The sequence below is a fragment of the Octodon degus genome, unplaced genomic scaffold (genome assembly GCF_000260255.1).
Source record: "Octodon degus isolate 3935 unplaced genomic scaffold, OctDeg1.0 scaffold00041, whole genome shotgun sequence".
NCBI classification, from domain to species: Eukaryota; Metazoa; Chordata; class Mammalia; order Rodentia; family Octodontidae; genus Octodon; species Octodon degus.
The window spans coordinates 12,597,955-12,622,485 of NW_004524617.1; the positions used below are offsets into that span (position 1 = coordinate 12,597,955).

The 24,531-nt window shown below is 37.2% G+C and overlaps 1 protein-coding gene across 2 annotated transcripts in view; it reads right to left on the reverse strand.

Annotated features, from left to right (window-relative positions):
• Pola1 (DNA polymerase alpha 1, catalytic subunit) overlaps window positions 1-24,531 on the reverse strand; it is a 345,612-nt gene that overhangs the window by 178,996 nt on the left and 142,085 nt on the right. For both annotated transcript variants that reach the window (XM_023715420.1, XM_023715421.1), the window contains exons 27-32: window positions 21,062-21,094; window positions 20,200-20,292; window positions 17,648-17,853; window positions 15,837-15,969; window positions 8,280-8,411; window positions 4,640-4,814 (exon numbers count right to left, since the gene is read on the reverse strand). In XM_023715420.1, the coding sequence (XP_023571188.1) occupies window positions 4,640-4,814; window positions 8,280-8,411; window positions 15,837-15,969; window positions 17,648-17,853; window positions 20,200-20,292; window positions 21,062-21,094 (772 nt within the window). The remainder of the gene's footprint in view (window positions 1-4,639; window positions 4,815-8,279; window positions 8,412-15,836; window positions 15,970-17,647; window positions 17,854-20,199; window positions 20,293-21,061; window positions 21,095-24,531) is intronic.

Here is a 24,531-nt window from a genome sequence, read left to right on the forward strand (position 1 = left end):
GATTAAGTATCTGTATATAATATTGTATTCAATCATTTCATTCATTATGTCATACCCCACCTACCACCATGGTGAAGATTCAACCTAGAGCCGGTGCGTGTGAGGCCAGTGCTCTACTACTAAGCCACTACTCTCAGCCCAAGCAATACAATCTTTTTTAGTTTTAGTTTTTGAGACATGGAAGTGCTATTTTAAGTACTGCTAAGCATGAAATATAGATTTATTAAAAGATGAAATTCAAGAATGAATTTTAGACTATTCTAATCACTGGCCTGGTTTGCTAGGTACAGAAGAATATTTGGATGTTTGAGCATACTGTGAATATTTCATCCACAGAATATAGAGAGCTTTCATTAGAACAAGAGTGAGAGAGAGAAAAAACCTATAGTCTAGAGAACAAAAGCTCAGAGTTCCAAGTTTTAGTGGCCACGTTTCCCATAGGGCTATTGTATAAGAAGAGTAATACTATATTTTTTCCTATTCACAGATGGAAAAAGAGTAAAATTTTGCTTTATTTAAGCCCAATAGCAATAATCTTGCATAGGTTTCAGAAAAATGATACACATTTTACAGTGGGATAATGAGGACCATTAGTTATTAGAGAGAACAAATTATTCTCTTTCAACTCAACAGACTTATACATTCACTCATTTAATAGACTATCCTCTCTCCTTTTCACTAAAATGGCCTTGCCATATGGAACACCTGGCCATGGAACATGCCACCAGACAGACTTCAGGAGGTATCTTGACAGGGAGAAATGAGAGAATTTCCAAAGTGAAGCCACAGGATAAAACCAACACTTGACGCTTGCCTTTCATTTCAAGGAAAGCAGTATAAAAGCAATAGAAAAAGAAAAGGTAGTTGAAAAATATAGTTGCTCTCCACAAAAGAGTCTTAAAAATAAAAAATCATGAACTTAATAATTTTCCTAAATGAAATTATGCCATTATTCCTGATTTCTTTGTACTGAAAGGACAAAGTATCAAACTTCACTAAAGTTTCAACACTATAATATATTTCATTAATCAAAGATAAAAACTACATTAAAAGCAAGAGAATTATTTTATGTCTGTGATTAGGCAGTTGAAGGGCTTGTATTTTATGTATACATTTGTACACTTCAACTTATTTAACAGTGTCAGTTCACTAACTGCAGTTTTTTTTTGCATAAAGAAAACAGATTTAGAATTTTTAAAACAAATTACAGTAATTTTATGCCTACAGCTTGCACCTCTTAGAAACCACAAACCTCCTAACACTCCCTTACTTTACCACCACTTCTCTACCTCCTCCGTCTCTGTCTCTAAAACCACAAGACACAGGAGAACTGATAATGGGGACTCGATGCTCAGAGTGAACCGCCACCCTAATTTTTTACTTGTAATGGAGGAATAAAGGGTACAGATAAAAATGCAGCTCCCAACTAGGGCAGAGTATAAATGCCTACTGAGATATGCCTGGTGAGTGCCAGTGTTTTATACAGATCCTTGTGGTAACCAGTATTTTCAAGCCTGCACTTCATTAAATATCAAACCTCTTACAAGAAAAAGGAGAAGAGGTAAAGGGCTAGAAGACTTTTTACTAGTGTAGCAGATTAAGTACATATACTAAATGGGCCAGCAGGGGGTAGGGTGGGAGAAGAGGTTGAGCAGGGCAGGATGGCAATAACAGAATCTTCAGTATAAAAGCTACCGTTGAGGGGTAGAAAAGAGAAAACACACTGCAACAGTAGTTCCTCGATGCCTCAAGACACAATCCCTTCTACTGGCTTGACTTGGTTACATGGTCTCAAGGAAGGGCTACCCAGAATAACATCTGGACAGTCACACTATACCCGAGAGTTTTCTGACTTCCGAGGAGATGGGCACACAGTGGGACCACATGCAAGTCCACAAGGCTCCCTACAGTGAGTACAATCAATAATAAAATATAATAAGAATCCTCTGAAGATGGAATTCAGCAGTCTAACACTGGCTTTGCAAATAATTTGTAAAATTATTTGGATTAATGTTTAACTCAATTAATAAGGCAGTATAACTATGATAAATTAAGTCAAAAATTGCCCACTACAGGAACTTGGGGCATACATCAGTCATAGAGCATATACTCCACATGTGTAAGACCCTAGATTTGGTCCCCAGCAACCAATTTGCACCTTGTTCAATATATAAACAAAACCAAGCCAGGCATGGTGGCACATGCCTGTAATCCCAACACTCTGGGAGGCTGAGGCAAAAAAAAAAATCTCAAATTTGAGCCCAGCTCATACAACTTAGCAATGTACAAAGACATTGTGTCAAAATAATAAATAAATAAATAAAAGGAGCTAAGGAAGTAAGTAGTTCAGTACAAAGGCCCAGGTTCAATCCCCAATACTAGAAGTAGGGACACAAAAATGGTCTTAACTATGGCCTCTGGAGGAGTCTGGTCTTCTCTCCAGAAGCCCCGTCCTCTCATCAGGTCTACCCCTCTAGGCAGGCTACATCACCCTTTCCTGCACAGTGCTTCTGTGGAAATCCAGTGTTCCATACTCCCTTTTTTATTTTTTTTTAATTTTTTTTTTATTTTAACATTTATTGTGTGTGTGGGGGGGGGGGGGGGGTGTGTGTGTGTGTGTGTGTGTGTGTGTGTGTGTGGCCAGCTCAGCCCACCAGGGGGCGCGGCTGGCTGGCATGTGGTGCTGGAGGATTGAACCACGGTCCCTGTGCTTTGCCAAGCTTGTTCCAAGTAGGTGCTTTAGACCACTGAGCCATCTCTCCAGCCCTTTACTCCCTTTTTTAAAATCATTCATGAGACAGGGTTTTTCCATCTATCCCCTCTAGTATTTGGCAGCTGGATGATTCAAACACAAAGGGTAACAGTTTCCCTTTAGACCAGGTCTCAAGTTTACACATAGGAAAGTTGGAAAATCTATGCTAAAAAAGTAGCTCTCCTCAGAGGTTCTGAGTGGGAAGCATGGGGATACACAGAGAGAGTGGCAAGGCATGATGGATGAAGAGCTTCATGCTTCCTATCTATGCTACCCTAGTCTTGGTGGAGAGCATTTTTCATGGCCTCTCAGCTATGCTAATTTAATGCTAATATCAAGTTATAAAGTTTAGCTTAGTGACTAAGAGTAGAACCTGGAGAACCACACACAGCTCATTTAGAATTCAATCACAGCTGAATACTTACTAGCTATGTGACAAGACCAAGTTAGTTACCTTGCTGAGACTTGCCTTTCTTATCTGAAAACTGGAGTTTACACAACATACCCTCAGGAGGTTGTCACAGGCACAGAATGAGATAAGATATGCAAAGTACTTATCAGAGCATCTAGTAGAGTAAGCACTCAATGTATAGGAGAGGGAAAAAAAGAAGCTAAAATATATCATGCATTTATAGTCCCCTCCTCCCAGCTGAGAATTTATAAACATCATCAAACACAACTCAACTTGGAGAATACATTATATGATTATTTTGGTAGCAGAATTTTATCTTCCTAATTATGTTTTGCTTAGGCAAATGTCAAAAATGAGTTTCCACTTCCACAGCAGACACTGATGGGATAGTGGGGATGGGAGTAGCAGGAATGAGCTGAGAAACACAGTGAACAGGGACAGGATGGAAAATACGTGACTTAATAATCTACACAAAATTCACTCTCATTCCACGAAGTCTTACTGAGTGCTAGCTGTGTGCAAATCTGTGGACTGGAGGAGCTGGAAACATTTACATGTACATCTGAAAGGCGGATAGGAAGTGGCCAGAACATTTCCCAGAGTACTCCTTCTGAACAAGGCTCTGTGCAGCTGACACACATCTGGTTTCTCCTTCAGCAATTCTACTACTCAAGTACCATGTATCGGATTTGGAAGTTTGTAAATAACAGAAATAGCATTAAAACCCAGGATACCATGATACCAAATCCTGTGGCTTGCGCCAAACATTTTAGTGAAAAGAGGAGAATTTTTCATAAAACAAGGACAGGAATGAGTTATGCCTTACCTAGTGGACCACAGGCTAGACTAAACAAAAAATAAGACTAGAAATACAGGTTGGTGCTAGAAAGGCAGTGTGAACCTGTCAAAGTTAGAGTCTGAAATGCCAGTGGCATCTGGACTTGACCTGTGGACAGTGAGGAGCCGTCTGGGAACTTTGTTAGGCAGGATTCTACAAATGTTCATCTTTGCTTATTATCAAAGACCTTAAAAGTAGTATTAACTACATGCTCGTTGTCTAGAAACGTAGTCTAGCTATATGGCTATAAAATATATTTCTAAGAAAACAACAATAATACTAATACGAGCAAAGGGGTAACACTGCAGAAAGTCAAAGAAATACTGGAATCTCAGGATTGGGTGACATTTCCTACAATGGGGATGATAAAGCATGAATCAGTTAATTCCTAGAGAATAACAGAAAGTTCAGTTTTAGAAAAAATTTAAATGAGACACTCAAAGAGAATCATAAGAAACCCAAAGAGATATGGAGCACATAGTCCATGAGGGCAGACAGTAACCAAACAATTAAAAACAAATACTAAAAATATGAACAAAGAAGTATCAGACTGAATACCGTGTCCACAAACAGAGATCCCACCAGCCAAAAGAGGACTGCATACACTGTGTGGTCTACATGCACTCCAGACACTTACCTAACCATGTTGCAATGAGGGCTGCATCGATTCCATCTATTGGTTCACAGATCCGAGCCACAACTGGGTGGATTTGCTGGGCCAGGTAGTACTGGGTGTCGATGGTTAAACTGCCCTGTTTTTGCAGCTGTTCAGGCGCATAGGCTCTCTGATTCGCACTGAGGTTTGACCCATCCTGAAAGAAGACATGGCACAAGACAAGGTGTGAGCAAACCAATTACAGCCGCTAGCTTGATCAAACAGAGACAACAGTTTAAATTGTATATATTCTATTTCAAACACCAAGACGTCTTTTGACAAACTGTCAACTATTTCATATATATCTTAGTAGGAAGAGCAAGAACAATTCCTCAGTCTCAATCTCATCCACCATCCAAGAATGCAAGTCTAGCATGTGTTGTATTCTTTTATTTTCCTTCAAGCCATGAAACCAGTAAGATGGCACTGACTAGATTCCACATGCCGTATCACAAAAACACATTGAGAAGACCTGGTGACAGTCTAGTTAAAAGGAGTAGTAATAATTGCTTGGGGTGGTGCCTATAATACCAGCACTCTGGGTGATTGAGGAAAGAGAATTTGGAGTTCAAACCCAGCCTGAAAAACAACATTTTAGCAAGAACCTGTCTCAAAACAAAAACAGCTAAGGATATAGCTCAGTGAGAAGGCCCTGAATACAGTCTGCAGTATCAAAAAAGGGGGAAAAAGTAACCAAAAAGAAGAAATTCTACATAACTGACCCATACATAGGCCTGCAATGATGTCCCCATCACCTGTGAATTAAAAGGTCATTATAGTACTGGAACAATAACTAACAATTCACTAGTCTCACCTCCAACAATAGGATTTAATATTCAAACTAGTAAATGGTAACTAGTCAGTGTTCAGTTCCTCTGTATTACTGATTATAATGTAAATCCTGCCAAGTGTGGTGGCACATGCCTGTAATCCCAGCACTCAGGAGGCTGAGGCAGAATGACTGCTGAGAGCCTGAGGCCAGCCTGGGCTACAAAGTGAGTTCAAGGCCAGCCTGAACTGCACAGTGAAACCCTGTCTCAAAAACATACACAAAAAAGTGAATCCTATTCTTTCATTCCTGCTAGAATCAGTCCCTTCTCAGCTCAGTACCCAACCCAAAGCAACCTTACATATTGCTGTCTTTACCAGAGGTCAAAGATAAGGACCACTCTCTCTGGGTAGGCTCCCAACTGAAACAAACTGGGCCCACTTATCAACTAGGTTCTACTTGTTTAAGATAGAATGAAATACTGAAAAAGGAAGCAAACCTCATGTTTTAAAATTTTGCTTACTTTCTCTAGTAGTTCACAAAACAGTAAAAGAAACTGGGCAGATCAAACAAGTTTAATTGATACCCTCTTAGAACCTTGAACTGTGAGCAAGAATAAGGCAGCAGTTGATAAGAAAAACCTTGAAAAAAATCCTTGAGTAAAGTCTTCATAGACCTCATTGTATTAAAGCTGTCTTTTAACACATGAAATCTGATTCATACATACAGCTGTAAATTTTTACTGAATTTAATAAGCTTTAATGGAGAATTAAAATTGAATCTGTAGAAGCAAAATATTTTTTTCAAAAGGTACTTGGGGAAGCTGAGCCTTTCTTGGGATATGCTAAAGAAAGTAAATTAATAAACGGAAACAACTATTTTTTAAAAAGCAAGTAAGTTAAGGCCCATTAGCAATGATAGGAAAAATACTAAAAATCTATCAAATTATATTGATTATACTATAGTAATATTAGTTTTTTGAGCCCACCTACATCAAGTAATACCAAGACGAAATCCTAAGACCTGATAGTTAAGATATGCAGGCGCATAAACCTGACTTTTAAATCCATCGATGATCCTATCTTATAAGTTACCATATGCCTCCATTCCAGGTTAAGCCAAAACATAACTGTGGCTTGATTTCATCAATACATGCTATTTCACTGAAACTATGTAATTTTTTCCAAGTTACATGCCACAATTTGCTCCTGTCATTAATAATCTAAGAGCTTTTACATGTATGTGAAGACAAAAGTGAAAAAAATAACTTATTTACCAAAATCTTTATTTGCAAAATATGAAAACTGGTTTTTTTTTGAGACGAGACTTGTCAGAGACTGTATGCAAAGCACATTAAGGGCTTGAGCGACTCAGACATTTATGGAAATATTTTCCTGCAGGAACTGGCTTTCTCTAACAGTTCTTAATCAAGGGTAACCCTAGGAGGGAGACAGAGTCAAGTGCTGATTCCTGTCCATGTACTTATATCATTTGCTATGTACACCACCTACACTATGTAGCAGATATTAGCAGACTACTTTTAAATTTTTATAAGGTTCTTTCCTTTAAGAATGCATTGATTGTAGTTCAACAAAGATCAATCATGTTACAATGAATTTTAAGGTTTATGTAAATTTTTACCATAAAAACACAATACAATAAAAAATTGGGATAAAACTCTTAATAATAAGTAGTCCTACTCAGATGAGTTATGTCTGGGGATAATCAGGTCATACCATAGAAATTGTAAAGAATCTTGATAGAGATTTTTAACTCTGACTTTCGACAGAGAGTAAGGACAAGAGCTCTTCTTTGTTCCAACGGGAGTCCAGCACTTTTAGAGTTCCTCTAGCCTAGTCTCTCGCTTACCCCACGTTTGTAGCATGCTACTCAAAATAAATTGGTTAGCCGTTTAAATGTGTTCCAAAAGGCCTAGCAATTTTTTAGAGGTGCCTCATGAGACAGGGAGAAGGCAAGCAAGTTGATCCTCTCCATCAAGAGAGGGAAAGGAAGGGGAAGGAGATGGAAGGGGGCAAGGAGAGGAGGATGAAGGCGAAACGGGTGCTTTGTTTTTGTCATATAGTATGTCATTAGGACCTATCAACTTTAACTTTCTCCATATAATCTGGCATTTTGCATTTTTAAAGAAATTATCTTGACACTGGCTAGGAAAATAATATATTTATTCTCTCATTACTCCACTGATATTCATAATGCAAAAAGTACCGCAAAAAGAATGCTAAATGTCTACTGCAGGACTTACACACATTTTATATTTTCCTTTAATGTAGTGCTAAGGATTAAATTCAGGGCCACACACATGCACACAAGCACTATACCAATGAGCTGCAACTCAGGGCCACGACACATTTTCGTTCAAGTTAATTCAGGTTGAAATGGTAGCCACTGACCCAAGCCTGTCTTACGAAAATAATTTCAGTGAATCAAAACACTAACATTAAATTCTTTCTGAAACTTCTTGTAAAACATGCTATATTTCTGTTTTTTTTTAATATTTATTTATTTATTTAGTGTGTGGCCAGCTCAGCCCACCAGGGGGCGGGCGGGCTGGCATGTGGTGCTGGGGGATTGAACCGAGGTCCCTGTGCTTTGCTTGGCTTAGCTTGTTCTAAGTAGGTGCTTTAGACCACTGAGCCATCTCACCAGCCCTGTATTTCTGTTTTTAAATATTGGAGAACTAGTCAGACAAAATCATTTCTTCATAGGATCAAGTTAATTTAGGGTTGAAATGGTAGCTACTGATTAGAGGACTACTAAACATCACACTGTAACAACGTGGCTTTTACTAGAGCTCTTAAGTGGTGCAAGTCTTATGAACTGTGATACTTTTACCTGACAGATGACATATGACACAGTATCTCCAGCTTTCACCTTCCTGCCTGCTTGAGAATTTATCCAGAGGGCAACATGTACATGAGGTAGGCTTTTTTTATCAGGGTAATCCTGGGGATCCTTTGTCAATGCCTAAAAGAGAAAAAAAATAAAAGGGGGGGGAGCCCCAAACATTAGAATTCTTGTTACACAGATATACACTAAATACATCTTTGCTAGAACCATATGGCCACATAAATATAAAAATGACAGAAGCTGTGTAGAAACCACACACACAGGATCTTTTAAACAGTCTGTTCGCAAGCTCTTCCCTCCTTTGTTTAGTAACTAACATAACCAGATGCAACCTTAACAAACATAAATAAAAATAAGCTGGGTGTAAGCACTCAGGAGACTGAGGAAGATTGCTCCAAGTTCGAGACCAGCCTGGGGTACATGGTGAGTTCAAGGGCAGCTTGAACTACACTGCGAGACCTTGTCTCAAAGAGAAAAATAAGTTTGCTGGCTGTGTTGATTAATATTTGAATATAAAAAACCAAGACCATAAATCCAGTGTTGGATGCAGAGTTAAGAGTTTCTCTCAAGTGAATGATTAGCTGGGACTGATGAATAACAGCTACTCTAACATAATGATCTGTTTCTCATAGACTCCTCTAGCCTACATAATCCCAAGGGCACCAGAAAGCACTGGACTTATTCCTACTGTCAACCTCTACAGAGACAGCACACATCTGTAGTAGAAAGTAAGCCGCTTGAGAGCAGGAATAACGTCTGCTTAGTTCAACACTGTACTCACAGCACTCAGAATGATGTGTGGTGGACAGCTGCAGCACAACATTTGCTGAATTTTACCCATTCAGCAATAATCCACTTAATTAAATACTGTAAAGTATTACTGAATAAAATGTAGTTACTGGGGCTGAAGAGATGGCTCAGTGGTCTAAAGCACCTACTTAGAACAAGCTTGGCAAGGCATCGGGGACCGCGGTTCAATCCCCCAGCACCACATGCCAGCCAGCCTCGCCCCCTGGTGGGCTGAGCTGGCCACACACACACACCACACTCTCTCTCTCTCTCTCTCTCTCTCTCTCTCTCTCTCTCTCTCTCTCAAATAAATAAATAAAAATTTAAAAAAAAAATGTAGTTACTGGTATTGTCATCAGTTACTATAAGACTCCTCCCCATCCAAGAACTCCTCTACAATAAACTACATGCTTGATAAGGGAGAGGTAAATGAAGTATTTTGCAAAGAGTTTAAAGAAGTAAAGATAACTTCCATCTAACAGCAGAAATCATGGAAGATAAAAACTTAAGCTGGTACTAGAAGGAAAAGCAAGATTTTTAAGGTAACAGGAATATGAATATCACACAAAGAGGAAAAAGGGATAGGGAAAAATATTGTCTTCTGGGCGGGAATTCAGCATCCATGAAGGGTAAGAAGATGCCACGTGGCTCTGTACAAGATAGGTTTCAAGACACAAGAGGAAGAATGGGGACCAGGATGCTGCTCAATGGGTTTACCTGTTCTCAAAATGTGATCTGTTGATACCTGGGGGACTCTGATACTCCTTCAGCAGATCCCAAGTTCAAAACTATTTTTATAACAATACTATTTATACTGATGGTGCAATGGTGGGTAAAACTTCTGGTATATTATAAATATAAATTAGGGCAGAACCACCAAACTATACTAATAGCTCTTCTATTATTCTCTATCATAAAGTTTCAAAATATTCATTTAAGAATGCCTTTGGTGAAGCACTAAAAATTAGTAATTTTTAAAGCTTTCAATTCTTTAACATTAGTCTCTTTAGGAAGAAAATACAAGGCACAGCTGAAGAAATCAGTTTGCTCCAGAAAAAAGCTCTTGTGCAGTTGTTTGAGTTGCAAACTAAACTAACAGTTGTTTTTAGTGAATAGCATTTTTTAGTGCCAATTAATCATCAGGATAATGGGTTTCATTTTGTCATAGTCATGCACGCACAGAGAATACAATTTTTACTTAAAAGAATGGACAAACTATTCTGACATGGATATCTGGCATACAATTTCTCGAAAGAGAACTAAATGAGCCTGCTACTCCAAGAGAAAAAAAAAACTGATAAATGTTGTCAATGATAAAAATTCAAATTTTTAAGCACGAAGCATTCTGAAAAATTTATTTCTATTTCTGTGAGACTGACAGCTTCCCAATATTTTTACAAGATATTTCTGATATAATATGATAAACTGTGCCCATTCTGGAAGGTATATATAATTCATGGACACAACACTTAACAAATGACCAATCCATAACACAATGAATGCCTCATATGAGTAAAATGCCCTTTCAATGTAACACACACACCAATAGAATTTAATGTAAGAGAAATTGTTCGTTGGTATAGTTTCAGATTCCACATTACAAATAACCTTTAAGAAAATACCATCTAGGGCTGGTGAGATAGTTCAGAGGTCTAAGCACCTGCCTGGCAAGCGCAAGGACTCAGGTTCGATCCCTGGTACTACAGGCTGTGCAGGCTCCACCCCAGGTGCACTATGCTGGCCCCCAAACCAGGCATGGTGGTCATGCCTGTAATCCCAGTACTGGGGAGGGTGAGTCCGAGCTGCATGCTGAGACCCTGTACCAAATATATAAATATTTTTTTAAAAAACCAAAGAAAATACTATCTATAGAATGTTGGTACATGACCAAAAACAGAATACATACATACAACTCTCAGAAAAACTACTAAAATATTTCTCCTTTTTCTATTTGTGTGAAACTGTATTTTCTTCTAATTCAACTAAAGCTGCATATCATAACAGATAGGAAGTAGAAGCCGAAATGAAAATCCAAATGCCTTCTATTAAACTAGATATTAAAGAGATTCACAAAACTGTGAAATGATGCCACTCCTCTGGCCAATTTCTTTGTTTTGTAATATATAGTTATTTTTCCTAGAAAATGTTTTTATAATCATATTACTCCTTTTAAATAAATTAAGAATTACTTTACTTTTTTAATACACTAAATATCAGCATACCAATACAAGAAAAGCTCTTGGGAGTATTAAAACTATTTTAAGAGTATAAAGGGATCCAGAGACCAAGAAATTTGAGAACTGCTGTTGTAGAATAAAGGAGGTACTCAAACATGGCTGCACATATTCAAATTATACACACTTTCTAAATTTTATACTCAAGCAGAAGAGTGTCTAGGAAATTCTCCAAGTATTTGAATCTCCTCCAATCTGGACTATGGTTAAGTCTTGACTGACTTAGATGGGCAATACTAGAACTCTTCAATCGATACAACTCTACTTAAGAAAAAAAGTTTCTTCTTCAACTGACTTCTTCAGTGCAATGTTAAGAAATTCTGAATTTTATCTGACATACTTTCCAATTATTAGACTGAGACTATGGGAGGATTTTAAATGCTCGATTTAGAAGGCTTCATCTAAAAAATGCTTCCTAGTAATTTAAGCTCCAGTTAGCCAGGGCTATAAAAATCAGCTGTGAAGTATTTTATATTACTTTGCAAAATATATTTAATCTAGGATTGCAGTAGTTCAGAAAAATCACATATGCTGCTTTTCAGTTACTTTTGGCAACAAGGGAAAAGTCTCTATAAAGGTAAATCCGACTACTTTATACATGCCTCCAACCTAATCTAACCTGTATTTTTAAGCCCTAGTGACACCAAAACACAATCCTGCCATGATACCATCCATAACCAATCACAGATTTTTTTTTGTATTCTGCTCTTTTGAAAGTTGGAAAACATAAAAGGGTGAACTGCTCCTAAGTTTTAAATATTCCAAGTAGTTAGATAAATGTGGATTATTAGGACAAATCAACGTTCACATATGAATACTTTGTTGTAAACAGGAACAGAACTACAACTATGATATAGATAGTACCAACAGAACTTACTGTATTTACATAGAAACTGCAGAAATTCTTTAAAAAAAAAAAGACTGTGGGACAGTAAATACCTTTAAGAGACCATTAGAATCTTGAAAATTGCTTTTCTTACTTACTCAATTTATCCAATAGTCTATAACTGTACACATAAGTACTGTTTGTGTGTTGAATGGATGATTAAACAGCCAAACAAATTCTTTTATTTTTTATAGTAACTATTATTTGCCACCAACTATGCTAAGGGGTACATGGGGACTATAAAGAGTTATAGTTTTGGTTCTTCCACAGAAAAAAATGTATGTACAACCCCTAAAACACCAGGCACAAAGTGTTAACTCCTATAATTGCAGCTGAGTCCCGACACATGGAGACTATATTATTTGCTCCACTTCTGGAAATTTTGATAATAAAAACTTAAAAGTAACAAAACAGCATAGACTATAGGTCATACTAGTAGAGACACCAATACGTCTATGACTCCAAGTTCCTTCTTGCACACTAGTAATATGAGAAGATAGCAGTGTGTGCCCACTACCCTGGAGGACGCATGGTTGGTATTATTTTGCCAATAATATAGTCGTGCTCAGAATGAGGCTTCCAATCTCATTGCTGGATTCCTTTCTCAGAAGCAACTAGCTTCTAGGAAGTTGACAGGATTGGGTATACAATGTGTAGGACAGATGTAAAATCTGACTAAAATAAGACTGAAGTCCTAACTCTTATGCTTTTTTGCGAAGATATAAAATAAAACCTAGCTAAGCATGGTAAGGCACTACTGTAAGTAATTTCAGCATGATGGGAGACTGAAGCAGGAGGAAGGAAAAGTTGACTTACGAAGGGCGGATGTAGCTCAGTGAGAAAGACCTAGGTTCAATGCCTTGGATTTAAAAAATTAAACTTCAAAGGAAAACACTTCTTAGGTGGCTCAGCTAAGTCCACACCAGTGTGTGTGCACTGCACCCCTTCAAGGGAAGAACTGCCACTGAGGCACATGGCCCCTTGGAATGTGTGTCCTCTTTTTTGGAATTCAAGATGTGATGGTCAAAAAATAAGAAACCGCTAACATGGTGGTGCACATCTGTAATCCCAGCACTCGGGACATTGAAGCAGGGAGGACTACTTCAAGTTTGAGGTCAGCCTGGGCTACAATGTGAGTTCAAGGCTAGCCTCAACAGCATACAGACATACAGCCCCTAAAACACAAAAAGCCTTAAGTTTATCCTTCTTCATAACTGAGTAGTACTCCATTATATGCAAATGCCACATTTGTTATCTATTCCTCAGTTGATGGGCACTTGAGTTGTTTAATAGGTAAATGGGTGCAAGTTGGGACCATACTCATAAGTGAAATAAATCAGACTCACGTGTAGACATCATACTGTCTCCCTAGTGGAAGAAGCTAAAAGAGTAAATAAAATCCAAAATGAACAATAGATAGTATGAAAAAGGAGGAAACTGCTCAAAAGGAAAGAAAAACTGGGATGCAGGAAAGGAGAAAAGAAGGGAGGAATATATATATATATATATATATATATATATATATATACACACACACACACACACCCCACACACAGATATTACTAATTTCTATTAGTTCATTAATGGTTTGTGCTTATATTGTTTGATCAATTCTTCATGCCTCTACCTTATAATATGAGCAATACTTTGAAGATAACAATACACAATATATTAATCATTGTTGATCTTCTATGACTTGTTTTGAAATTTTGTATCTTTTTTGTCCTGAAAATAAAAATTTACTGAAGAATAGAAATCGTAAGAATGTACACAGAAAATATGCACAGTCCCTCAAACTCAAAGAAATGCAAATTAAATCGTTCTGTAAAATACAGCTTCATATCAACTATGGTAGTAAAGGTTTATTTAAAAATCACTATAAGCAATGCACAATGAAGATGGCAGATGCACTTTGTTATTATCAACTGGTATCACCCTTTCACAAAGTGATTTTGAAAAAGCCATGCACATATACATCTTCTGACTCAAATGTTTTCTTTAAGGAACCTGAAATTCATCCAAAAAGCAAAAACCGAAGTAAACAAAGACCTCAATTCAGCTGCTTACAATAGGAAAAAATAAACAAGAGTTAACAAAGAAAAATTTAAAATATATATCAACAAAATGATTGACTTGATTTCTTTTTGAAACAGCCTCACTGTGTAGTTCAGACTGGACTTGAACTCACTATGTAGGCTGGCCTCAAACTTTCAGTGATCTTCCTGCCTCAGCCTCCTGCCTAATGGGATTACAGGTGTACGTCTCCATGCCTAGCTGATGGACTTGATTTTTAGGATAACATAGAAATGTGGAAAATATATTTATGTTAGGCAAAAATGGGTTTCTAAGTAATATGCATTGTAACTTCTGGAATATCAAAATGTTTTCACGAGAGAAAATGTGCAAAAATGACAAGCAGCACTTTAGTACAGGGGGTGTCATGAATGAATTTTCATTCTAAAACTTTCATTTAATGTCATCACTAGATTCTTTTTCATTAAAATTTTTTGTATGAGCTTTGACAAAGAAGTCTCATAAAATAGATACAGTGGTATTTCCAAATTAGATTCTGAATATATAAGGATATTCTTAAATGGAAAAGCATCCAGAAGTCTAATATTTTGCTTATTACACAGCATTTTAGAAATCAAAATTCTATTTTTTTAGATGAGGTAAGATTTCTATTTTAATTCCAACTATCTATAACATATAACTTACATAGCTTTTTCATTAAAAAAAATATCTAGGTAAGATGGCACACACCTATAACCCAGTTGTCTGGGAAGCTGAGGCAGAAGGACTGCAAATTCAAGCTCAGCCAAAAAAATTTAGAAAGACCCTGCCTCAAAAGCAAATTGAAATGAAACAAGGACTGAGGCTATAACAGTATGACAGCCCTAGATTCAATCTCCAGTACTATTAAAAAGAAAAAGGACAAGTACTTTGAATAAATAGAAGGTTAACATTCCTGGGCTGGGGAGATAGCTTGGCAATGTAAGCACCTGTCTGGCAAGCATAATGATCTGGGTTCAATCCCCAGTACTGCATGCCGTGCCAGACCTGGAACCTAGGGCACACTGTGCTGGCCACCAAAACCAGGTGTGGTGGTGCATGCCTGTAATCCCAGCATTGAGGAGGCTGAGACAAGAGGATCACTACGAGGCTGAGCTGCATAGTGAGACCCTGTACCAAATAAATAAAACATTTTTTTAAAAAAAGTTAACATTCTTCATACCATCTCCTCAAAAGCCTTTGATTACAGTACCTCTAAGGATTAACCTGTGAAGTTACAGATACACACCCACTATGCCACAAACAACTGTTACTTGGAAGGATTATGAAGAAAGCAGTGTTCACTAGTCCTGGACACATAACCTGGGTCAGTCCAGACCCCTGAAACCAGGGTTCCAAAAATTAAAGTAAGAAATCAAGATAAGGCCTCTGTGGCAGACCTGGCAATACCTGTGGCCGGAAGAGGTATGCTAATGCTCAACCTGGGAGACAGTTGTTAAGTAGCTTTTACTACCAGCTAGAATTTATTTAAACTGTGAGGATGAGGTGGTTCTTCAACTATCTGAAGGAGGAGAAAAACACATGGTAGCAGCTGGGCCCAGCAATAAATGCTACATTTACCTTGTTAATTTCAAACTGGCTCACTGGGACACTGCCATTTAGCACATTTTCCCCAATTTCCATTAATTTCTTCTGAATGTTTTCCACTATAGTGTCCCGGCTTTGATCAGAAAGAATCTGGCCAATGACAAAGCTGCAAAAAATGAGGGGGGATTATTAATAAAGGAGAGCAAAGAGAGGTGTCATTATATTAATATGTGGTCAACAGCTGTAATAAGAACTAATATGAGGGTTAATGTCCAAAAGGCAGCTATTCATTTAATACCAAATGTACAGAAGTTTACCAATCTTGGAATGTCAGGTTTGTTCTTAAGACAGAGACCATTTATTATGGCAGCTAATGCTTTATACATATTGTAATGGAGAAAATGTGCTCCATCATATTTTTGTACAATAGCAAACTTCACAAGCAGTTATACACTGCCCATCAGTAAAAATTTTAGAAGTATTTTACTTTTCTCATAAGGCACCAATCTATGATCCCCAGTATCATCTAGATATTACCTCCACCTGAGATGACCATTAGCTAGGTAAGTAGAAATATAAAGCTCTTTATGTAAATTACTTAAAAATTCAACATTTCGAATTTATCTTCAGCTTTATTACAAATTGTTCAGTGTTCTCCAACCTTATGCTTTCCCTCAAAAACATATTATTCTACCAAACCCAAAGGGAAAAGAAAGAGTAAAGGAAGCCAATATTTTATCCATTTCAGAGAAAATGCAGAGCAAGAGTTTGACAGCTGCATTATAATTTGTCAGAAAAGAACCCTGACAAAAACATTTGTATAGCTTTAATTACTAATACATTTCTAACTCAGAGAAATTTACTTCTATTATGATGCATCTTTTCTTAGAAAACACAAAGCTGAAAAGAACACACTAATCGACAGTCTATACAAAGTAGTTTCATCTTCGGGTACATTTGGGGGCAATGAAGCATTTCAAACTACACTTCAGAAAAGGCTAACAGTGACCTGTACTCAAATGATCTCTGCCTAATCAAGAGCAGTTTTACAGAAGCAACAATTGCTTAATCTCCCAATTTGAAAGCAGAAGATGAAAAAATAAGTAAAAGAAAAACATGCTGATGTTTTAGCAAAATTAAAATTGGTCTTAAATCAAGCTTTAAAGAAAAGAATTGCTTTCAGAATTCATTCAGTTCACAAAAGTGTTTGAAAGATGATACATAAAGTACCTAAAAATTCATCTTTAAACAGGTGTTGTATACAGTGATACGATCCAAAATGAGTCTTTTATCACAAGCCTTATTATCTTCAGTCTCAGATGAAAAGCCAGGGGGTCAGTCATGACATTCATTATTTCTGAGGCATACATAACACTGAGAACTAGCTCTTAATCTGAGATTAGTAAAAATGTTTTACACAAAAAGGATATGATGGAACAAAATCTCACTCCATGGGTCACCTTGACTTCCATTTTCACTCATAAGAGAATCTTAACAACTATGTTCCTAAATAGGCTCTAAAAAGATCTGGGAGCACAAAAAAATTTAAAAGAAATAGGGAGACTAAAACAAACCAACATCAATGAAACTAAGGGATCTAAGTGTGAAGGTTTACCCTCACAATGAGTTAAAAGTCCTAAGATATATCTTATAGCAAGTATTTCATATCTAGCAAATTTGTTTTTTTCTAACATTTAATCTAATTGAATGAGTAAGAATTGTTAATATGCAACAATAATAACAATGACAATGCTTTATCTTTCTGCTTGGTGGTTTCACAGAAATTTTCCACATCAGCACATCATTTTAAAAGACAATGAAAGCAAAACGAAAGCTGAACTCACTTGCCAGAGTCTTTAGCAAGATCGCACCAATCTCTTCTAACTATATCTAATCCTTTCAGCTCCTGTTTGGTAACATAATTCCCATCTGAAGTTGGTTCAACAACCAGAGCGGCATATTTCTTTTTCTTCAGCAGTAACAGAGACTTGAAAACACCATCAATGTCTATTTCAAGCAGTTTGTATAACTTATTAACTTCACTTTTTACCTGTGAAAATTTTAAACATTAATGCTAGTTTCTTAAAAGTCTAACAGGAAGAAGACGAACATACTGCATATTCCCAAGAATTAATCTAAAAGGAATTTGAGGTTATATAACATTAGAACATAGTTTGATACAATGCAAAGATACTGAAAGATAAAGGGACAAAATAAACATAAAAAATAAAGAGGCTGGTATGGTGGTGCACACCTATAATCCTAGCTACTTGGGAGGCCAAGGCCGAAAGATCACAAGTTTGAGTCCAACTGGAGCAACTCAGTGAAACCCTCTCTTAAAATAAAAATTAACTAATTATTTTTAAAAGTAAGGGTTCTAGAAATACAGCTCAGTGCTTACCTAGCACAAGTTCCATCCTTAGCACCACACAAAACAAAGAGAAATACAGTAAGTCTCTGACTTATAAATGAGTTCCATTACAGGTGAACGTTCATAACCTGACAAAATTGGGTCTTATGCAGTACACCTGTAAAAATTTGCAACTCAAATGTTCGTAAGTCGGGAACTTAATGTAATATATCATCTTTAAATGGAGGATAGGGCTGGCTGAATTGATCCCCAAAGATCAAATTACAAAAGCCTTTTGTGAATCAAAAGACTCAATACATGTGTGTACTTGCCTTCCAACTACTGACTTAAGTTAGCAATTAGTGTAGTAAGTAAATATGTGGGCAGAAATAATTAAATAAAACATTATTAAAATAATGCCTAAAATGTCCCTTATCATCTTTTTTTTTTCCCCCGGAACCAGGGATTGAACTCAGACCCTTGTGCTTGCCAGGGAAGCACTTATTCCACTGAGCCATCTCCCCAGCCCTCCCTTATCATCTTGAATATAAGCAAATAGCTACCTACATGTTAAGAAAATAAATGAGCAGTCCCCAGTGCTCTTTACTGACAGGGCCAGGTCATAGACCTTAGGAAAAGGTTAAAGTTTTATAAGGCTCAGTTATGAGTACAATGCCAGGCCTGTACTCAAGTGAAGAATACCATTTCAGTTGAACATTTTAAGAAAAAAAGATGGGAAGTTGCTAATTTGTAGTTTATCAAAACAAAATCTTAACATAGCAAGGGCTCAAGAAACACTTGCTAATTGTGATCTACTATTATAGAGGCTAAAAATGATTATTTTTTGTTGTTGTTGCGGTACTGGGGATTGAACTCAGAGCCTTCACACCAAGCTACATTCTCAGATCTTTTTTGAAATTGATTCCAACTAAACTTCCCAAGCTGGGCTTGAATTTGCAGTCCTCCTCCCTGAACTTTCCAGAGTATAGGGATTACACAGGATTGTGCTCTCATGCCTGGTTTATAAATGATTACTTCTAAATGTCTCCTTGCCTTTTCAAATATATTTTAAATAATCCTACAGAAATGTGTGTGTGTGTGTGTGTGTGTGTATGAATGTGCAGGTATGTAGGTACTTATCCATATACATGTATAAAATATATTTGAATACTACTGAATATGTATGTCCCTGTGAATGACGATGTGATGCGTACTAAGGTGACATTTTATATTTTATTTTTTATTGAGAAATAAATATAAATGAGACATTTTCACAGCTGATTAATAGGACAGTTTTGATAATCAATACATTGTACATTGTTACCTTCTTAGTGGTTATCCATAGCACAAGAAGCAAACAGGCTATTCTGTCCAAACACTGTTAGTACACCTCTTTCTTCTCATTGAATTAAGCAAAGTAGCTGTAAACCTATCCTAACTATTTTGTATGTATAAATACAAAATGATCTTCTCTTGGCATCCTTTTTTTTGTCCTGTCAGAGGTGAATATTCTATTGGTATCTAAATACTATAGGTGTTTGAATTCAACTAAACAATCTAACACTGTCTAGCAATCTATAACATTAGCGGGTTATCCTCAGAAGTTATTGACTTGAGCCTTTTACAGCTCATTGTATTAATATGGCTTTACTTTATAAACCTCATTTTTATACTTTTCTGCTGGATGGTTAAGACCAAGATACAAGCAAGACCTATATAACAAGAAATGTAACTTTTGTATCTGACAAGGTCAGCCAAGTACTCTCAGGATTTATCCTGTAGCCTTGTATAAGGTGACATTTTAAATCACAACACTTGAGACTACTTTTGAAGGAAAAAAATCTATCACTTAAGTGAAAAACAATTATCTTTTAATTTCACTCTTTAAACAATGAGCATAAAACAAAAAAAGAAGACAATGATGAATTCAGAGCTATAGTTTATTATTTTGAGAAGCATGTACCTACACATATATTTATGGTGTTTCCTGTTAACAACAGAATTCACAAAATCGATAAAAACAGTCAATTTCTTAAACTGTCTTACCTTGTTCCCCAATTTAAATACTTCTTCCAAATTGGTGCTGTTGGTGTTTATCATAATTGAATCTGTATCTCCATAAATAACTTCAAGATTCATCTGATGAAAAGCCAAAATTGCAAAAATTAATAAAATACACTGACCACTAGTTACACAATGAAAGTAAACTTTTCCATACTACAGAGACTACAGGTGCCTCTGACTTTCCAAAAGTTCATGTTAATTATTATCTGTACTGTCAGGGTACACACTTAAAAATTAAGCCCCTGTAAACTAGAAACGCCAGACCACAACATCAAGAAAATCTCCTAAATTGTCTTAAAACAGTTCAATGGACGAGAATTATGTTGAGTTTTGACAGAAACCAAATATGGAATCTAATAATGAGAAGGAGAATAAGAGGCTAGGAAATGAGGTCTACATTTATCCACTGTACCACATGCTTAGTGGTCATGGCAATTTAAGGAGCTGAAACATAATGGATTTTAAAAATTCAGGGGGTACAAATCCATATTAAATTCTTAACAGTTTCAAACAGTATTTAGTAGAATTTCAAGAGTGCCAAAAAAAAATCAATCATAACAAACAACACTGGAGCACATATAGTATAAAGGCCTGGAAATAAACTCTAATTAGCACTGTTACTAATTTGCCTGAAACACTCATATATAGGCTTCAAGCAGAGGCTAGATCATATCAGTGTTGGTACAAGAAAAAGCTATAATCCATTAGGAGGGATTATAAATGTAAACTAGGCATCCTAAGAAGCAATTTTCAGTATGTTTGGGTTACAATTTTCCTTGAATAGAAAAACGTCACCAGGTATGATATTTAAGACTTGTTATATAATGGAAATGCTTGGCATTACCTTCTGTACCATCTCTTTCGTATGCATCAAAATCTAAATGAAACAAAAGTCAAGATTAATACATTATACAATTATAAAGACATAAATATAAGCACAAGGAGACAGGTAATTCTGTGATTTGCCACTTCTGTATGACTTTAAAGCTCTTAAAGGTTTTCTAACATCAACCCTCTGAATAACAGTGATAACAACACAATAGAAAAGTAAGTTTGCCTCTATGCTACTTCTTTGCAAAAAATCTGGAAGGAGATATACATCTTTATCTCTATATGTCTTCCCCCAACCCAGTACTTGGAGATTGAATACAGGGCTTTTGCACTAAGCTACATCAACAGCCTTTCTTATTTTGAAACTGGGTCTAGAAACCCAGGATGGGCTCAAACTTGCCTTAGATTCCCAAAGTACTGGAATTCGGGCATACACCACCATAGCTGGCTCTATGTATTTTTAATGAACACACATAATAAAACATTCCTTTATAATACGGCAAAAAGACAAACTCCATGTTATTACTAATATTTAAATAGAATTGCATGGCTTAAAAAAAGCTTAATAGCATTTCAAACCTGGCCATTGTTATTCACTGTATTCAGAAACTTAAAATTTTATATATACTTATATATAGAAATATTCTCCACTACATTTTTGAAGGCAGAAAGTAGATCTCCACTATATTGCCTAGAGCAAGCAAAGTACCCAATTAGAAAGTGGGATTCAATAGCCAGTGAATGGCCTGGGGTGATGGTGCATGCCTACAATCTCAGGGGATGCTGAGCCAGGAGGACTACTGTGGCTGAGGTCAGCCTGGGCTACAAGGTGAGTTCAAGGCCAACCTGAACTGCACACTGAAACCCCATCTCAGAAAGACAATAAAAAAAAAATCAAGTTAGTCAGTGAATGAAGGCAAATCTATGAATAATAACATAGATGAGTCTGTCCCTGGACCCATACAACTGCAAACCAGAGACAGTTTATTTTTTTATTTTTATTTATTTTTTATGCATTTAGTACAGGGTGTTCAGGGTCTCACTACTAGACAGGACTATTAGTGATCTGCCTATTTACAGCCTCCCAAGAGCTGGGATTACAGGGAGTGCCACCATGCCCAGTCTCAATTGTTGCCTCAGCACGCCCCGGGGGGGGGGGGGCACCACTGCACGCTGGGGATCTAACCTGGCCCCTGCACCTGCCTAAGCAGGAGCTTTAGTCCGCGGTGCTATGAGAGAGACATTTCATAAGGTAGTGTGGTAGAAGTATGCACCTCATGAATTTTTTTCATCTTCCTCAAGAGATCCCTAAGAAGTAGCTACTATTAGCACCCCACCCCCATTTGTTAAATTCCAAAAGACAAAGTCATTAGTTTGTCCCAGCAATGGCAGAACAAGGATATAACTCCAGGCTCTGACTCCGGAGCAGGGAGTTTGGCAGTGCCATACTACTGTTTCTCTACTACATCATCTATCTTTCAAAGCACCAGTCTAAAGAGAAAAAACTATTTCCAGCGGGCCATATAAAGATTCACTTCATTTATATTCCTATCTCCTACCTCAATATTCCACCTGGTCTACTAAGCTCAAACCTCACGGTATCATTTCTGTCTTTTGTGTCTTCTGTATTATACAAACTTATTATGCATCTTTACATCTATCCATTGTTTTCTATCTTTATTGCCCACTCCTTTTCTTATCATCTCCTGATTTGGATTTTCCCCTGCACTGGGATGGGTGAATGGTGGTAAATTCTGATTAAGCCAAGCCAGTGATTTTTCCATTGGCTGCACAATGGGATCACGTGGGTATCTTTAAAAAACTAAAAACAATAAACAACCCAGTATTTCTTCCCCCTGTAAAGCTCTCTAGGTGATTTTTCTCACAAACTTGGTTGAAGAAGGCCAGCCAATGACAGTCATGCTAATCATCGTAATTCCATTCTGGAAACAGTGATGAATTTAGGCATGTGCATGCAACAACAGAATCCTGGGTAATCAAAGGTAAAGAAAATTCCTCTAGGAACATTTTGTGAAAGGTTTCCCTTCTTGAGAACTAGGAAGAAAAACTGGCAGGACTACCTGGAGCAGTGGCAACCATCACTGTGAAAGAGCCAAGCATGAAGGTACAAAACAATGTGCTGAGAAGGGCAGGCCACGGGCAGAAAGCATGTTACACCATGGCCACGCTGGCACTGAATGCTCACCACGTGTCACCTCTAAAGCAGCACTCTAACTGACTAGGTTGCATCACGTTGCACTGAATCATCATAGATCTCTAAATGTTTCCAAAGCCTGCAGTAGTCCATTGCCCTACCTGAATGGCTTCTTAATTCACTCACAGAGCCCCTTTTGCCAGGCAGAATAAGTCCTCCAATAATTACTGTGTACACATCTTTTCATGATGCCTTTGCTCTGATAGTGTGTCCCCTACCTGGCATTTCTTCACCAGTCCTCTTCCCATGACTGCATTTTACACACCTCAGCTCAAATCCTTCTTTCATAAAGCTGACTGGCACAGCCCAAAGTGATCTCTCTCCTCTGACCTATACCTACTGTTCTAGCAAATGAATGACTGTATTATTAGTTGACAGTTTGTGGCTCTCCCCCCCCCAACTAAAGCACAAGCTTCTGGAGGTGAGAATTCATGTTTGTGACTTAACTGCAGACTTCACATAAAACAGCTACTCAAAACCCTGTGTGCCAACTGACTGCTAAGCCCCAGAGTAATACCAATGTCTTTTCTACTAGACTCTACAACTCAGTTAACTTATTTTTAAAAATTCACTCTCCTCCACTTCATCTTCATTTTTTAACATTTAAATTACAGGGAAATGCATTGTGGGAGACTACCTGACAATTCTTTTGGGAAAAGGGCAATAATGAGATCGACCCAAGTCAAGTTAATCACAGTGAGGACAAAACTACTTATCAAGAGTTCTCTCCACCCCCTGCCCTTCCACCTGGCAAGGCTTAGATTTCCTCATCACATTGGACAACTCCATAAGGTAACGGTTACCTATTAAGTCAAATACCTCAGGAGCAACCTGTCAAACTTTCACTACAAATCTGCATATTCAGTAACCAACTCCTTCCACTCCTTTCACAACTTACTTGTACTAAAACTATGAAGTCAACCCTGAATGCACCTCCATGTGAACTGGCAACTTTCACCTTTCAGATCCATCATCCACCCCCACTCTAACCTGCCACTTCCAACTCACAACCATTTCCCCACACAATCTGAGGGCTGCTACCAAAATAATTTTCTCTCTGGTGACAGAAGTAGATATTTTTTTTGTAGATATTTTCTTAATAGAGACAAATGACACAGATTGTTACAACTTGTTTTCTCAAAGCTTTCATCTTAAGAGACTTTCAAACCCACACATAAAGAGCTCTCTTATTTTTAATGATTGCATAATATTCCAGTATATGAAAAGATCAAATTTAAATTAGTGCTCTATTAATGAACATGTAGGTT